Below are 16,123 nucleotides of genomic sequence, written 5' to 3'. Positions count from 1 at the left end.
CTGTGATTAGTTCATGGGCTGCTCTGGTCAAACTGTCTGTTCCGTCCATACCTTAGTAGGTATAGTACGGAAGACCTTCCAGAAGCATACGGACTGGCTAATTTAGGCGGGAGTGTTCCCGCCTTGCTCATTCCTTCATGTGACAACTGAAGTAACGAATGCCTTGTGCGTGTAGCCTTGCTGTTAGTGCGGGTAGCCTTCCCTGATGGCTTGTATCCGCAGCTGCGGGAACAGGCGGGGTACTTCACCATTGGGAGGCTTTCCCTGCGGGTACAGCTGGCGTACTACGCGTAAGGTTCTTTGAGCATGGTGGGTCCTGCTGGAGCAGTTGGTCATCGCGCAGACGTCCCTGTTCAAGGTGAGTCTTGCGGGTCCAACTGGGCTCTGCTGGGACCTACCTCTTCATTGATGTTCATGAGATGTCTACCATACCCCTAAATTAGCTAGATAAATATATAGCAGTAAGGGTTCTTTTAGCCTTTAACCAATATTACTCAAACTCAAAAAGTGCTAAATCAATCATTTATATATTATTTAGGTATGTTGACAACCTTATGATATATTTTAATTTAGTGAAATTATATGTGTTTGTATTATTAACGCCCTGCTTGCGGTGCGCACATATAATGTATATATGTGTGAACCCTTGGGTGGGCAAAAGTAAAATTGCACTAATTTTGACGTTATTTTACTAATCACGTGAAAATAACGTTAAAAGTGGCGGAAGGTTAATCAAGCATCATGTGGTGGCGTTGATAGCCGAAAGACAAGGGCACATGCACCAATCAGCCGGTGTCCCGATGATTGAGTGTTATGTGTCTTATATCCAAGGCTTGATTCAAAACTACTATCGAGCCGGGGGTCTCACCGGAAGCAGCCTCTCTATCCCTATGGGATAGAGGTAAGGCTGTCTACATCTTACCCTCCTCAGACCCTACCATAGCATTGCTATTGGTGGGATATACTGAGTACGATGATGATGATGATGATGATGATGATGATGATGATGATATGTGTTTGTATTAGTTATGCTTCACAGTGGTTGAAATGACCAAAAAAATGTTTGATAATGAATGTTACAACTGAGAGAATATTGTTTCTAAATTTTCAAATGTTTGAGGCACGTTTCACATAATTCGTGAGAATTTAAAGGAATTAAAATTAAAATCCCATGACATGAAGTTGTTTGTTTTGTTGAAATTGGAATCTTAATTCCATTTTAATGTGTTCGGTTGTCAAATAATTGGAATTCAATTCCTTAAAATTCCTTTAAAATAAAGAAATTTCAAATCCTTCCAAAATATTGAGGATTTCAAGTGAATTCATTGAAGTTTTCTCAAGGTTTTTTTTTTAAACGATGACAATGAATAAAACATTTTAGTTTTTTTCTTTTTACTTTTTTTTGTTTTTGATTTATATTTTGAGTTATGAAATTTTTATTATTATTTTTAAATATTTTTTAAGGTGTTTTTGATCTTAATAGAAAACTCTTAAAAAATTTCAAAAAATATAATAATAAAATCATAACACAAAATATAAATTAAAAACAAAAAATTTAAAAAAACTAAAATGTTTTCGTCGTTATCCTCGTTAAAAGAAAACGATTTCAATTCATTTGTGGTGATAAATTACAATTCATTTGTCAAACGAACACATCAAGAATGGAATTAGATTTCAATTCCATCCAATTTCAATTTAGAATGTTCAGATTCCAAATCCAATTTCTCCTATTTCTAAATCCTATGCAAATTCCAATTCCAATTCCAATTCCAATTCCAATTCCAATTCCAATTCCATTCCTTAAAACAAACGCGCCACAAGAGAATATTGTTTGACATGATCATTTGTAAGTAACATTTCCATCACATATTTATTTTATTTACTAGGTACAATGTTAAACAAACTCATAAATTACCAAACATTTATTAATAGATGTGTGTGGGATGCTTAAACCAAACCACTTGCCAAATTACCTAATTACCAAATTCCAATTCCATGATGAGGTATGTTAGACAATCTACGCAATTCCATACCAGAAATCACACCAAGAATCAAAAACAAGATGCACGTCTTCTTTGATTAAATTGATACATGAAGAACATAAACTTAATTAAACCCCTTGGAACATATTTTTACACCTAACCAAGAACACATTATTAAACACAAGAACTAATCACACATCAACAACTATGAATCCGCCATCGTTCCCGCTCTCTGCTGTTTCCTGCTCTCAACCAAACCCTTCACAAACGCGTCCACAATCTGTTTCTGCGACTCCAAGATCAACTCATTCCGCCTCATCTCCGCCTCCATCCGCATCCGCTCAATCTCCCTACACATATCTATCTTCATCTTCTCCATCTTCATAAACCCGTCGCCCAACAACTTAATCGACGCCACCACTTCACGCACCCCATCGTCCCCCTTCTTCTTCCCCTTCGCGTTCACGTTCCTCGGCACCTTAACCCACATTTCCCCCTTCTCATCCACTTGATGATCATTAACCACTTTACTAAACTTCCTCGGCGGCCTCATCCCATACGCCTTGTGACTATTGTAATTCCCCGTCGAATTTATCAAATTCGTCGAATTAATCAAATACCCATCGTCTTCGTTTTCGTCGTCGTCCTGATTCGCCCAATTGTTCGCATACGACGGATTCGAAACCCTAGGATCGAAACTAAAATTCGGGTTACTCGCGGCTAACGTCACCAGATTCTGAACCGGTGGAGCCGGTTTAAACCGGATCCCACGCCCCGGATTCAAAACCTGATGATCCGAAACCGAAACCGGGATCCCGTTACTAATTTCCAGACTATTTTGACTATTTGGAGTCACCTGATTATTATTGCTATTATTATTATTATTGTTATTATTATTATTATTCTCCATGTTTTCCATGGCTTCGAAATAAAACCAACTCGAGAAAAACGCGTCGGCGGGAAACGACGCGGCGCGAAGCTTCTCGGCGCGGTGGCGCTGGCGGAGCTTCTCCATCTTGTGGCGGCACTGCGCGGAGGTCTTCGGCGGCGTGACGTCAGGGCAGGCGGTGGTGACCTTCTCGGCGACGGCATCCCAGTCAGGGTTTTTAAGGAAGGCGCGGTGAAGCGCGTACCATCGTTCGCGGTAGGCTTCGATGAGGACCAGCGCTTCGTCGCGTGTCCAGCACGGCGGCGGGAATTTGCGGACGGGCTTGACGGCGGCGGTGGTAGTTGACATGGGTTAGGGTTTGTGTGGTGGTGGTGGTAGTAAGGGGATTGATTAATGAGAGAGAGAGAGAGAGAGTGAATAATGATGATAATATAAAAATAATAATAATAAATGGGGTGGTGGGTGGGTGGTGATAATGACGGTGGGGGAATGCATCCACCCCACTAGTAGTAGACCACCATCTGACAATATGATGATCCAATACCAATACCGAGCCCATAAGTAAAGTTACTATGACATTTCACCACAATAATAATAATAATAAAGTCACGAGGTGGAGTGGGGTGAGTGAGTGGATAAGGTTGCACCCACTGTCTGTTTGAGGTGGTAGTGGCTAGGGTCGGTAATTATTATTATTATTATGATTTTAGGTGTGTGTGTGTTTGTATATTTAGATCTTTGAGGTTTCGCAAATCTTGTCATCTTTGGTTGTTTGTCTAATTCGTTTAGCATCGTCTACTTATAACGGGGCGAATACTATTTTTTTAACTTGTTATTGGTCCCAATTTTTTGTCCAAAATGTGTTGTGGCATTATTGGCCTATTCGAGTAGAATAAAATCTTGGAAAATATAGTGCTAGAGCATTCCTAATTCATTTTTCATCTTTATCTCTAAAATTATACTAAAAATTACTATATTTTCTCTCTTTTTTCCAATTAAATAAAAGTTTTTATACATTTTTCATTATTTTTTCTTTTTTCTCCACTCACAACCACTTAAAAAAATATTAAAAAATTTTAGAGTATGAACAATGTTTCTCCAAATTTAACCGTGAATTGTAAATTTTCTCTACCATACTATAAAAAATAGAGAATACACTCACATAAATTTAGGGGGTGTTTGGGATTCCTTATTTTACCTCCTTATAACTTTCCAATAAGTTACAAAAGTATAACTTATTAACTTTTCCCTCTCTCGTCAAAAGTAATCCCAAACACCTTATTCCTTTTTAAAAAGTTAACAAGTTATAAGTTGATAAAAATAAGCAATACCAACCCCCTCCCCCCCCCCCCCCCCCCCAATTGCCAATAAAGGCCAAATAAAATATATATACAATTTTATGAGGTTTTCTATATTGATCTCTTTTTAACTTGTAAGAAGTAACCAAATGTCAAATAAATCGTTATGTGCCAATGGGTTATCAAGGATACGGTATAACTGACTTGCTTATAATGTATGTGAGTCTTATGATTTTTGAGAACGCATCATAGTGAACATATAATCCTAATGGTATTGGTTCTATGTATGTTAAAACGATTTAACATATATAAACGAGTTGTGGAAGGTAGTTTTGGGCTTGTTCTCAGGTTCTAACAAGTCCATCGTGTTTGGCAGTTTCTAAATAAGGTTTAGAACCATCTAAATGTATCTTTATATACTCCGAATCATGTATAAGAACGGGTGTGTGCATGGTGATGATATACATCATGATAACAAGTGATGATTGCAAGCCCAAGGGCGTAACTTATAAGGGGGTGGGGGTGTCCCTGGTCACCCTCGTTTTTTCGTTTCGTATGATAATTTTCACGATTTCGTCTAAAAATTTTTGTAGGCATAGGGTTCGATCACCCCTCAGTGACTTTGGTCACTCCTATGACTTAGCCCAAACTTCATCACTGGCTAGCTTTATACTTAGATCTAGTTTATAACCACACTCACGGCTTGGTACAACATTTAGACGGGTTTTATCATGGCCTAAAACATGTTAGAATCTATATAGTATTGTGCTAAGGATCTCCTAAGTCATGGGCACGAGTTTAAATCCCATTATCAATCATGAAAGCTAACAGATATGAAGAGGGTATCGGCTTATGGGGAACATACATTACAATAGCTATTGTGGCTCAAAGAATCTGAATAGCATGTTTACAAAGATCCTTTATGTGTGAGACAAGAAAGAATGGCAAGATTAAAGGTGGATAGGGTTTCTCCTTACTTTGGAGCTCTAAGGTTTGCTTTAGGTTAACTTGAATGGAAGTTGATCAAGAGAGAATATGAGAGAAAGTTCAGAGTTGGCATGAAAGCAAATGAGAGAAATAGGAGGAGAGTTCACGGTTATAGGGAGTGACGAGCGGACATAACCAAATTGCATGGCTTGCTACTTGTTGAGACATTCTATGTATTTTAGTGTCTATTATCATAGTTGTCATATCTTGGGGAGAGGGTCGCGTAATCTAATCGTGGAAGTGCGGACTCAGTTGGGATGGAGTTAATCCCCTCACTAGTTGGAAGGATAGTGGTTAAGGAAGTTGGATGAAGATTAGGAGAGAAGAGGACAAACCACTAAAAGACAACATGGAAATCAAATGGGGATTGCTTAGTTGGAAAGTGGATTGAATGTCTATTTTCGTATATAACTAGTTGTTTGAGTTTTGGTTGATTAACAAACTAATAAGGCTTCTTAAATCAACTAGCGTAATGAATTAAGAGGATACGTGTAGATGGCGATGACTGAGGTAATACATTGGGCTCAGTCAAATTAATTGGGTTTAGGTTTGGGTCGTGACCTCTGTAAGTCGACCACACACTAATAGAGGTCACCGGGCCTAGCTAATGTGGGCTTAGCATAGGCCGGTGACTAAGAAGGTTAGAGGGGAATGGGCCTAATTATTTACTTAAGCAAATTGGACGTAATTAAATTGATAACCAAATGGGCTTTGGTTAGTTATTTCTTGTTTGGGCCATGACACAAAGGGGGTGTACTTGGGCCACAGACTTAGCCCATCCCATTGGGCTTGTCAGCCTACACACATGAGTCACATGACTCATGTAGTCATGTTGGGTCGAGTCTCCCTAGGAACGAGACCTTGGACTATTGGTCTTTATTTAGTCTAGTTGGACCAAAATTTAATTAAGCTTAAACAAGTAGGCACATCTCATCATACGAGTATGCATTATTATTATTATTAGATATTTAAAACGCAAAAAAACAGCCTGTATCTTTGGGTGTTACAAAATCTTTGTAACAACACCCGCAATGGGCTTTCGTGAGGACGCATGTGGACTTTGAATGCTCGTGGCAGCTTTGTCTAGGGCCGGCGAAAGGTTTGGGGTGGCGGTTGGATCATTGCAAATGATCTAACAATGAAATTAGGAAGATACCCAATTTTGTTGTTTTGCTTTATCACTAAAACCTGAATAAATAACCAGATATATAAAATTGTGGTTGATTTCTTAAAATATCAATTAGATAAAAAAATGTTCACACAAAAAACAATTGCCTTGGCAAATGAAGTAAACTAAACGCAGCGCAACCACTTACCGGATTTATTCATGCAAAGATCATGAGTTATCTTTTAATGTTATTTTAGTTTTAAAACTGTCGAAGCATGAAATGAATCTGACCTGATCCATGACGATGTTTCCACGGATTTTCGAGATGAACGAACCACATCTTGATCTTCTTCTCCGGTTGCTTGAGACCTGCAATGGTTTTTCGGGGGTGTGGAGGTGACTGCTAAGAAATCTCAAAGATCTCTTGTTTACAGACACAAAAAAGTGGTGGTGGCTCTTATTGAGCATGACCCTTAATAAGGAGGTGGAGACCTCCTTATATAGAGAGCCTCATGACCACCATCATGATACCCTAATACCTCCACAAAACCCCCTCAGCCCAATAACATTGTATTAGTCCATATAATAAAATAAGCCAAACATAATAAATTTAGGGTCGTAAAACCGGGTTTAATACCATACCCCTACAAGCCCCCCAAGTCCAGAGTTGCTCCTGGGCGCGCAAGCGTCTAGGTGGAGCGCTGGACTTTATGAGGTGTGTTAGGCCATGAGGCGGTTTTTTCCCTTTTCTTCGGCCTTGTCTTTATTGTCTTTGAGTTTTGGGAGGTTTTCTTCATGATGGTGACATGTTGCGGTCCTTATGATAATGATGGTGCCCTGGCATAAATAAGATATAGCACGCATCATAGTGGCGCGAGGCCTGATAAAAGATGGAGCGCGCATCTTGATAATAATGTAACATAACTTGCGCGCGAGGCAGCTTACGAGTTATGAGAATAATAAAGCCTGCGCGCGAGGCGACTTACGGATCTGAGAATAATAAAGCCTGCGCGCGAGGCGACTTACGAGCTATAATAATAATGGAGCTTGCGCGAGTTGCGGCTTACGAACTATAATAATAATGAAGCTTGCGCGTGAGGCGACTTACGAGCTATAATAATAATGAAGCTCGCGCGTGAGGCGACTTACGAGCTATAAGAATAATAAAGCTTGCGCGTGAGGCGACTTACGAGCTATAATAATAATGGAGCTTGCGCGCGAGGCGACTTATGAGCTATAAGAATAATAAAGCTTGCGCGTAGGCTTTGGCTTTGTGTTATGCACCAAGCGCAGATGTTGCATGCGCGCGCGCGTAGACTTTATGTCCCGCGCCACGCGCAGATGTTGCATGCGCGTGCGCGTAGATTATGATATGTAAGAGCATGTGATGCGTAAGCATATGTAATATGCGTGAGCTTATGTGATGCGTGAGCATATGTGGTGCATGAGCATGTGATATGCGACTGCGCCCAAGCATCATGGTGGTATGCATGTTGAACGGAGCGGAGCCGCGTTCGGTCTTGTATTCGGCGCGAAGCCGTATGGGTTTATGAGGATTCCCAACCTTTAAGTTTGGCGCTTGGCCTGATGGGTTTATGAGGATTCCCAACCTTTAAGTTTGGCGCGTGGCCTGATGGGTTTATGAGGATTCCCAACCTTTAAGTATGGCGCGTAGCCATATGGGATATTATGAGGATTCCCAACCTTTAAGCATGGCGTGTAGCCATATGGGATATTATGAGGATTCCCAACCTTTAAGCATGGCGCGTAGCCATATGGGATATTATGAGGATTCCCAACCTTTAAGCATGGCGCGTAGCCATATGGGATAATATGAGGATTCCCAACCTTTAAGTTTGGCGCGTAGCCATATGGGATATTATGAAGATTCCCAACCTTTAAGTATGGCGCGTGGCCATATGGGATATTATGAGGATTCCCAACCTTTAAGTTTGGCGCGTGGCCATATGGGATATTATGAGGATTCCCAACCTTTAAGTATGGCGCGTGGCCATATGGGATATTATGAGGATTCCCAACCTTTAAGTTTGGCACGTGGCCATATGGGATATTATGAGGATTCCCAACCTTTAAGTATGGCGCGTGGCCATATGGGATATTATGAGGATTCCCAACCTTTAAGTTTGGCGCGTGGCCATATGGGATATTATGAGGATTCCCAACCTTTAAGTATGGCGCGTGGCCATATGGGATATTATGAGGATTCCCAACTTTTAAGTATCGCGCGTAGTATGGGATATTATGAGGATTCCCAATCTTTAAATTCTAGTTTTATATATTCTCTTGGTACAAACCAAAATGAAGAAGCCTTCAACGCTCACTTTGTTTCTTCTCATCACTCTAATTACTACAGGTAAATTTTCAACACTTTCGTTCATCTTGTGTAATGTGTGTAACATATTATTTTTCACATTTTTGGTAATTTTACAGGTCATGATATGGTGAGAGTAAAGGCCTATCAGTGCATAGAAGAACGCCAAGCGTTTACCTGTGAAGGCTGCAACTTGGTGTGTCAAGTGGCGCATTTTCGTACAGCCGCCACCGGTCGTTGCTATTCAGTTGAAGACGACCCCGCCACCGCTAGATGCTTTTGTTTCTATGAGTGCAATTAGGCTAGTTTTATAACATCAATAACAACAATAATAACGATAACAACACTATGTCAAGATTACTATCGGCCAACTGATATAAACATACATCAATTATTGTATTATTGCGCTATGTACAAATGCTTAACGCGTCATTAGTCATTACCACCGATCTACTAACTCTCCGATAAACCTTTAACAAAAGCTTCAACTATCCGCTTTTGCGACTCGAGCATCATCTCTTCGCGCTTCATCTCCGCCTTCATTCTCGTCATCTCAATCTCATGAACCACATCCATCTTCATCTTCTCCATCTTCACAAACCCATCCGCCAACGCTTTAACCGACAACACAATATTGCCTATCGAATCATTCTCTCCCTTAACCTTCTCCTTCTTCCTGCATTTCGACATCTTCACCCAAACATCATCCTCACGGTTTTCGTTCCGGTAACTACACGAATTCGAACCGGTCTTACTAAACTTTCTAACTCGAGCACCTGAATTGTGTGTTTGCCTTAAATTGTTATCAATTAGGGTTTCAACATAACATGAATTATCAAACTCAATATTACCCTCTTCGTGTGCAGCCGAAACCGGTTCGAATCGATTCGTACGCTTACGCACGTAATCGGATTGACGCTTAATTCTCGAATTGACAATTAGATCGGTACCGTTATTCTCCATGGAATCCATAGCATCAAAGTAGAGCCACGTGGACAAAAACCGGCCGCCATCTTGTGGCGGCCACGTAATCGGATTGACGCTTAACGCGGTAACGCTGCCGGAGCTTCTCCATCTTGTGGCGGCACTGAGCGGAGGTTTTCGGCGGAACGGCGCCGGGATACAGGCGGCCGACGTGTTCGGCCACCGCGTCCCAGTCGGCGGAGCGGAGGCAGCCGCGGCGGAGAGCGTACCATCGCTCTCGGTAGGCTTGGATTAAAGCTAGGGTTTCGTTTTGTGTCCAGTACGGTGGCGGGAATCTCCGGGGAGGCTTATCGGCGGCGGTGGACATGGAGATGACGGTGGTTGAAAACTAGGTAGATGGATGGAATGGGAGGGGGGTGTGCTAAAATGCGCGTTGGGTGGCGGGTGCGCACGCCACTAGTACCACATTACAACCTGTTACTCGTCCACCAGTAATCCACCAGCACACGGTTCCCACCACCAGCTCATTGCACCCACTCTCTAAATTTATTTTTTTTTTTTATGTTTCAACGGTAAAAATAATTATAATCAGTCAAGTAAATAAATAAATTTTAATAATTAACGCTACATTCTTGAGTTTAAAACATGGAGCATTTATATATATCCTCACCCTAACTTTCTTTATTACATCCTAATTTTAGAACCCATGTCACACATGGGATAATTCAAATTATAAAATTAAAAGTAAAACAAATAATTACATAGCGTATATGAAAAAAAATGTATTATATCTATGCTTGTATCTATATAATGTGTACATAATTTGACATTATTTATATCACAAAATGATTTTTTTAAATGAACTTAATAAAACAATGCTCGTGCGAAATCGTACCTGAGAATGTTTTTTCCTATTGAAAAATTCATTCTCGGTGTCATATATGTATAATTGAAATAATTTTGGTTATGAACCAATTTCAAAAATAAGACTTCTCATACGATAGTAGTTCTAACCACTCAGCCTAAATACAAAAAAGGCGTTACCTTTATTGATATATTTATCAATTTACCACCCATCAAAGGAAAGTAGGATATTAAATTGTAGCAATGGATTTTCTTCAAAAACTATGTATTTCTGAGCTACGCCATAAAAATGATTTTGATAAGTTTTAGGGGGCTTCTCGACTTTGTAATAATGACAACATAAAAATAACATGTTAACCCATTCAATTTTGTGAATATTTTGTTTCATTTGAGCATAGTTTTACATGACATACTTTTCATACAACGTTCTGATCATCATTGAAGGAAAAATTAATATTGACATATATATTTCAAATTTGATAAAAGTTAAAAGAATTTATAGGCATGGGGGCGGCATGTCGAAAGTGTTCGCAATCTTTTCTTAAATTTAAACGGTTGAGGAAAAAATAGTCAATTTGCCAAATCCCGAACCTTTTGATTATTTCAAAAAATGCCCTTAAAAATAAACTTGAAACCCGAATCATGTTTAAAATTATAACTTTCATACTTTTGACATTTTAAACTTAACACTTTGAACCCATAACAAATTTGACGATAAATCTATTTTGCATTCTCAAACTTTTAAAAATACTCAAAATTTTCATTTTTGACCCGTAACAAATTTTAACCTAAATGTAGTTGACTTGTACCAAACAATTTATTTACCAACTTTTGACCCATAAAGTCAAATATAACTTCCACAAAAAACCCGAAACAATTTTCATTTGAGAAACATGATTGGTTGTTGATTTTTGGAATTCACCGAGTATTTTGAAATGTATAGTAAAATAATATGTTAATATTTATATTTATAAAAATATATAAATATTATATAAATATAGTGTAAAAGGAAAGTGAATAATTAGTGATTTATTACATATATTAGGGTATATTAGTTTTGGAGGGAAAAAATTGTGAGAATTAACCAAAACATGACAAGTGTTCACATTTATTTTACTTTATTATAATAGGTAAATTTCCTCAATGCTAAACCTTTAATTACGTATTTCCCCTCCCTAAACCATATATATCACATATCTTCCCATTTCATTAAAATTAGATTACTAAATGATCATTTTACCCTTAATGAACTAATTTACATATATCCCATTTTTAATAGTAAAAATTACATATATCCCAATTTTAAACCCAAACCGAGTCGGTTTTAAGATGAACATATGCATATTATGACAAGATCAATTAGGGTTTGCAGTCTCCATAAAGAATCGCCAGGAAAAGTAGACATACTAAACAAAAAATCAACAGAAAAAGAAACCCGACGTTTGGACGTTTCTGCGATCCAACGCCGGAAGAATGGAAGTCGTTGATGTTTGTAAGTTATTGAGTGATGGAACGCCGGATGAATGGAAGCCGATGCTGTTGTTTCTGTCAGATGTTTGGTTTTTTCATTAGGGTATTGTGAATTGAAAAGGGTAAAAGGGTAATTACATATAAGAAAGGGAAATATGTAAATATTGTTTAGCTTTGGAGATATATGTAATAATGGAAGTTAGAAAGGGGATATATGTAAAAATCCCTTAAAATATAATAAAATATATTTTATTATATACTTGATCTCATAACAAAGTTTGGACCGACAAAACCGAACACTCGCTTAACGTGCGTTGTTAGTTCTAAAACAATGGAACTACATACTTGGTTAAGTCTTATTAAATTTTATTGAGTTATCTCATAACATTCAATATTTTGGAAAGTTGACTTTGGGTTTGACCAATTATCAAGACCCGAACCGACAACCCGAACACTCGATTAAAAAAAACCGTTTTAGTATCTTTATTCCAAAGGGATTTGCATTCTTGCATTTTACCCACCTTATTACTTAACATAGGTTGAGTAAATATTAAGGTTAGATACTTTAACCCGGTTTCGAGCAAACTTACATTTTTAAAGGGTTATTATTATAAATTCTTAAATAGTTACATATTAAAACCTTGAACTTTAATTATTTACATTTCTCAACATTTATTTTGTTTAAAGACCTTCAAGACAACCTTTCTAAATTCAAGACTTCTTTTCTTTTTAGGCATTGTGCGTTAAACTCGTCGTTCCGACAAATCTCCAAATTATCATCTTTCAAGTTTACTACTTGAAGGTGAGTACTTCATACCCCATTTTCCATCTTTTATTTTGGGGGTGACATTTCATACTTATTCAACAAAATGCTTTATATTTGAATCTTAAACCACAAACGTAGTTGTATACTTTACCTAAATAATTGCTCGATTTGGTGTTCTATGCTTATATGCCTATGTGTTTATCGCTTTTGGTTGGTGGAACTATAAAATCCTAGACTATTTGGCATCCCCTTATAGCAAGGTGTCGTTAACGTAATGCAATTAACGATAACTATAAAATCCTAGACTATTTGGCATCCCCTTATAGCTAGGTTTCGCTAATGTGTTTAGCGATATCTATTTATCCAAATTACCGCTTTTATTTATCGTTTCGTATGCAAGTTTTGTGGCTATCTTTATTATATACTAATATGATTAAACTTATGAATTGCTCACCAACCTTTGTGTTGACAAACTTTATTTTATGAAATGTTGCAGGTTTGCATCTTGGTTGATTTTATGATTGTGAAGAAAACGACATCAAAGACATTAGGATATTAGTAAAAATGAACAATATCAAATTTGCCATATTTTGTGATATCTTGTTTATGGTTATTTTATGGATAATTGTTATGTGACATTTTCGATGTTGTGAAATGAAATGAGTTTATTAAATACTGTCACTTTAATTAGTGTAATGTGCTTATGGACAATCGTTACACCTCGGTATATTCCGCCGCCTTTGGTCGGGGTGTGACAGGTTGCAATCACTGGTAACACGTTAAAACAGTATGAAACTTTGTATTAAACTGGTTCAAGCAATTCTATAAAGAAATAAATTAAATAAAAAAGAAGCTCAGTCAAGTTAAATTTCTTGGAAGGTTAAATTTGAAAGATATCAGGGTGTTGGTGTTCAATCGTTTGGCCCAACTGCCCAAGTTAGAATTGGAAAGGTATCTCATGGATGGCATTGAAGAAATGAGAGAGAATTTTAATATTTTGCATGGTGTGGAAAATCCGGATAGATATTCAACTCTCTCAAAGATGACGAAAGGTAACAATCGTTCATTCCATATCCTTAATTAATTATTCGGTATACGCTAATTGTTTTATTTTTAAGATATATTTGTTATTTTGGTTTAAGTTGTAGTTTTGGAGTCGGCTTTCAGCATAGATGGGCAGGTAGTCTACTCTATAGAACTTCACCATCGCCCATATTGTTGAGCAGTTAATCTACACATAGCGCTTGATTCGAAATGGACTAAAAGAAATTAATAAAATTGAGGATTTTAAAGAAAGTCGATGAGTTTTCATGGGGTAGTTATTCATAATTTGTTAATTACAATCGGTCTATATTTAATTCTTTTTAGATATTTTTAAGAAAATACGTGTAATGACGATCAAATGAGGATTAAGGGACACATCGTTTGATTATTTAAGTTTTGTTTGGAAAAATTAATTTGTTTACTTTTTTTCAAGTTTGGATTGTTTTATGTTTTATTTGGATTAAGTTGGTTGGGTTAACGTTGGATTTCTCAATTTTTAATTGGATTAATTTGCATCAATGTGCAGCACAATAATATTTAACTTTTTACTTGGAATTAAGTTCGCATACAAGCATATTTGATATTTTTTAAAGTCCAATAAACAGAGAATTTTTTATGTATTTCTACGAGATGACTTAATCGCAAAAGGGCTCACTACGGCCAGGTTGCCAACGCCAGCTGATCCAATCCAATCATAAGGAGCCTTAAGTGCCTCCAAGTTATCTCCAGTTTTGGAAAAACCTCACCTGTCCGAATGCCCACTTGTGACAAAACCCGAACATCATCAGGATCGAACTAAAGATCATAAAGATCCCAGTCTACTTAATTGAGCCACCCATATCCCAAAAAAATTTGTCTTGAAGATATCATTCTGATATTACTTCAATAATCAATAATTTTTATTTCAAATATGCAAAATGATTAAATTGATAGAGCTAAATAGGGGTGAGTAAGATAAGGGTCATAACCTTGAAACCCTTCTACCCGACTCGTAAAACCCTTAATTAGACCCGAATATAAAATATGGGTCAAGTAAAGAGTATTTAAATTTCACCTTAAATGGTAAAAGGGTTTTAAGGGTCCGACCCTTTTTCAAACCCTTGACCCGTTTACTAGTTTCTAGATAGATATACATCAAATTCGCGAGTAATTTGAAATGTATGAGATGTTTGTATTTTATATATGATTCATCATAAATTTCCTAACTACTAAGAAAAATAAAAACAAAAAGCCATACTACTAATTGGAAACATATATATATATATATATGAAAAACACTGAATTTTTCTCTACATGTAATTTGTGAATGTTGATAAACCTACGAAGTTAGAGTTTATAGTGTTATTAAATGTATGTATAATTGTTCTAAGATTCACATATTAAAGTTATATATGAGATATGCAACTAGTAAATGCAGAAAAGGAGCTGCGATTACTGCCTTAAAGGGTAAAGGGTTGGACCCTTGAAACCCTTATTTATACCCGACCCTTTTATTGTTTAGAAGGTAGGGTCTCGGGTCCACATTTCTTCCTAAAAGGTAAAGAGTCCGGATAAAGTATTAGATAAAAGGGTAAGGTTTTACCTTTTGAACAGTCCTAGAGCTAAACCCTAAAGATATATGCCAATCTATATAAAGGGGTATGTCTTGAAGATTAACATGGTTAAGACTTGAACGGCCTGACAGGTATTGGACTCAATGTGCAGCCCATTAGTTAAATCTTACTTCACGCATACACTATTTAGTTATTTTTATTGGTAAAGGATTGCAATGTGAATTTAAAAGAAATATAATTATGTTATGTTTTGTTTTATTGGGTATATGGCATTCACTCATTGGTTGTTTATTTGTTTTAAATTTTCTCTTTTCTTTTCTAACAATTTATGGAACATATAATTTGATTTTTGTTTAATAATTTATAATATTTAAACATTTTAAAAAATATAAGACATAATATTGTTTAGTTCTGTTTCTTAGAACATCTTTATAAAAATATTTATTAGAAACAGTGTTAAAAAACGTATTTTTAATATGGTTTTGATATAACATTATCAATAAACTTATTATTTAAAAAATTATGTATTGGTCAATAACCATATTTTTTTCACTAAAAGCTGGTTTGGATTGAGTTATGAATAAGAGTAAAAATGCGTATTGGGTTGAGTTGTGTAGATGAAAGAGAAAGAAAATAATTTTTTAGAGTATACCATAACCATCTTATTCTTACCGCCCATTAAAGCAGGAATGGCTTTGACGATTATTTAAAATCGATAAGAACACAAGAAAATATTTGGAAGAATAACTTCATTAACAAAAATAAATAAATTTTTTTTGGACGACGAACAAAAATGAATGATTGCGGTATTAATAACTTCCAAAAAAAACTATATTTACAATTTAAATATTAAGAAATTTAATGCTAGTATTTTGTATTGTAATTTATTTACATGTAAGTGAATAG

The 16,123-nt window shown here is 36.8% G+C and overlaps 1 protein-coding gene across 1 annotated transcript; it reads right to left on the bottom strand.

The window, feature by feature from the left end:
- Positions 1 to 2,058: 2,058 nt before the first annotated feature.
- On the bottom strand, positions 2,059 to 3,245 carry LOC143581128 (uncharacterized). Its single transcript, XM_077063982.1, has one exon. The coding sequence runs from the start codon at positions 3,217 to 3,219 to the stop codon at positions 2,188 to 2,190; it is 1,032 nt and encodes a 343-aa protein (XP_076920097.1). The 5' UTR covers positions 3,220 to 3,245; the 3' UTR covers positions 2,059 to 2,187.
- Positions 3,246 to 16,123: the final 12,878 nt, after the last annotated feature.

The sequence above is a fragment of the Bidens hawaiensis genome, unplaced genomic scaffold (assembly GCF_021521415.1).
Source record: "Bidens hawaiensis isolate Kalapana, Puna unplaced genomic scaffold, B.hawaiensis_p1.1 tig00030813_1, whole genome shotgun sequence".
NCBI classification, from domain to species: Eukaryota; Viridiplantae; Streptophyta; class Magnoliopsida; order Asterales; family Asteraceae; genus Bidens; species Bidens hawaiensis.
The sequence above is the reverse complement of the archived record's forward strand: the minus strand, read 5'-3'. Positions and strand labels throughout refer to the sequence as shown.

What these genes read in the sequence shown, in the direction of transcription:
- LOC143581128 (XM_077063982.1), bottom strand. Translation starts at nt 3,219, where the DNA reads ATGTCAACTACCACCGCCGCCGTCAAGCCCGTCCGCAAATTCCCGCCG.